Source organism: Gekko japonicus, unplaced genomic scaffold (genome assembly GCF_001447785.1).
Source record: "Gekko japonicus isolate JY-2015 unplaced genomic scaffold, Gekko_japonicus_V1.1 scaffold4547, whole genome shotgun sequence".
Lineage (NCBI taxonomy): Eukaryota > Metazoa > Chordata > Lepidosauria > Squamata > Gekkonidae > Gekko > Gekko japonicus.
Window position 1 is genome coordinate 1 of NW_015169926.1, and position 2,061 is coordinate 2,061.

Below are 2,061 nucleotides of genomic sequence, written 5' to 3' on the forward strand. Positions count from 1 at the left end.
AGAAATCAGCATCACCTGGAAAGCAGATGGCTGGTGGGTCGAGATTTCCTTTTGGTGGAGCCGGTGCTCTTCAGTCTTTGGAAGCAGGCAAACTGTGATGAACATTGATGGAGGACCAGCACTGGGAAGTCTCTCCCACCTTCACCTTCCCCTCTCCTTCCCCTCTGTTAGCTCTACATATTTCTGGCTAGAGAACCTGTGAGAACCCGAAAGCATCCAAAACAATTCATTCTAACATCTTAGAGTCAAGCGTACAGCAGAATCTGGACCATTGAACTAGAAGCATTCACCTTTCATGGAGACATCAGAGCAGACATTTGAACTGGGGGACGCCCACCATTCTCCTCCTCTTTGAAAACCCTCTCTAGTATCACCTTCAGACTCTCCCTAGTTCGACTCCTTTTCTTCCTCCCAATCAGGAAATAGATGACTGGGTTCACACTGCTGTTTATGGAGGTACAGAAGAAACCCCAGACATACAAGTGATGATAGGCAGAACAATACCAGTAGTTGAGGATGTAAAGGACATTAAATGGAAAGGCAAAAATCAGGAAGAAGAGGAGAGCAAGTGAGATGGCCACTAGAAGCTTTCCCCACTTGTGCCGTTGTGATTTAAAGTGGACTTTGATGAACAGAGCCAGAGTCGAGATACTCAGAAGCGGGAGGCAAAGAAGGGCATTCATGAAAAAGCACAGCTCCCAATAATCGAACTCCAAATTCCAATGGAGAATGAAGGGGAGTTCACAGACCAGTAAAGAGATGACCCATATAATAGTAGAGACAATGGTGGACAGGTGTGGTGGCTGATGGCATCGATGCCAGATTGGGAAGAAGACCAACACGCACCTTTCAATGCCGATGACTGTTAGCAAAAATTGACCAGCAGTGTATGTGACATTGAAGAGCTCATGGAAGAACCGAAATAAATGCTCACAATCATATTTGAAGACGATTGGAAGCAGATTTGTACCCAGTGCAGCTGTGAGCACACCAAAGTCAGCCACAGCCAAATTGAGAATGTAGGTGGTGAAAGAGCTCCTCTTAATGCAGAAGCCAAGAAGACAGATGATGATTCCGTTCCCCACAAGTCCCAAAATGCAGACAGAGATGACAATAATTTCTGGAGTATAGTCTCGCGTATACTCTGAACGATTTGCGTACGTGGACATAGAATCATATCCCTCGTATTCTTCTCCAGTTTCCACAGTGGAGAGGGGCATCTGGCTTGAATTGCTCATTGTGCTCAAACTCTCCTTCGGAGGCTCTTGTCTCCTCTCGTCCTCTATATACCCCTGATAGGGAAAAAGAAAGAGGGATGTTCTGTTACTCCTCGTTTGGAGTATTGTGTACAGTTCTGGTCACCACACCTCAAAAAGGATATTCTAGCATTGGAAAAAGTGGATAAAAGGGCAACTAGAATGAGCAAAGGGTTGGAACACTTTCCCTATGAAGAAAGGTTAAAGCGCTTGGTGCTCTTTAGCTTGGAGAAACGACAGCTGAGGGGTGACATGATCGAGGTTTATAAGATTATGCATGGGACAGAGCAGGTGGAGAAAGAAGTCCTTTTCTCCCTTTCTCACAATACAAGAGCTCGTGGGCACTCATTGAAATTGCCGAGCAGTCGGGTTAGAAGAGATAAAAGGAAGTCCTTCTTCACCCAAAGAGTAATTAACACATGGAATTCACTGCCACAGTAGGTGGTGGCAGCGGGGAGCCAGGACGTTCTGGATGGTCCCTCCATTCCCCATCATTACTCAACAGGCCAGTCGGGGGGGGGGGATAGACATTCCCCCTAGTGTTGCAGAGACATTTCCCGCACAATTCAGAAGTAACACCAAAAAGGTCTAGAATCAAGATCTAGATGGGAAGGAAGCACAATAAAGTGCACTATGTTCTTCTGCCTTATCTGAATGTCAGTTTAAAACAAAAAGGGGTAAGGGCAGGGGAGAGCGAGAAAGAATTGCTTCTAATGGTCATATGCTTGAGAGAAAGAGATAGGAAGATGATTGCGTTTGCTCAGTTTGATAGCCAGAATCTTCTAGACTCACATGATGCAGCTCC

At 45.8% G+C, this 2,061-nt stretch overlaps 1 protein-coding gene across 1 annotated transcript; it reads right to left on the reverse strand.

Annotated features, from left to right (window-relative positions):
* Nucleotides 1–293: 293 nt before the first annotated feature.
* LOC107115765 (mas-related G-protein coupled receptor member H-like) lies at nt 294–1,238 on the reverse strand. Its single transcript, XM_015417531.1, has one exon. It carries the CDS (start codon nt 1,236–1,238, stop codon nt 294–296), a length of 945 nt encoding a protein of 314 aa, XP_015273017.1.
* Nucleotides 1,239–2,061: the final 823 nt, after the last annotated feature.

Excerpts from the sequence above, each read along its gene's own strand:
- LOC107115765 (XM_015417531.1), bottom strand. The coding sequence starts at position 1,238 with ATGAGCAATTCAAGCCAGATGCCCCTCTCCACTGTGGAAACTGGAGAA.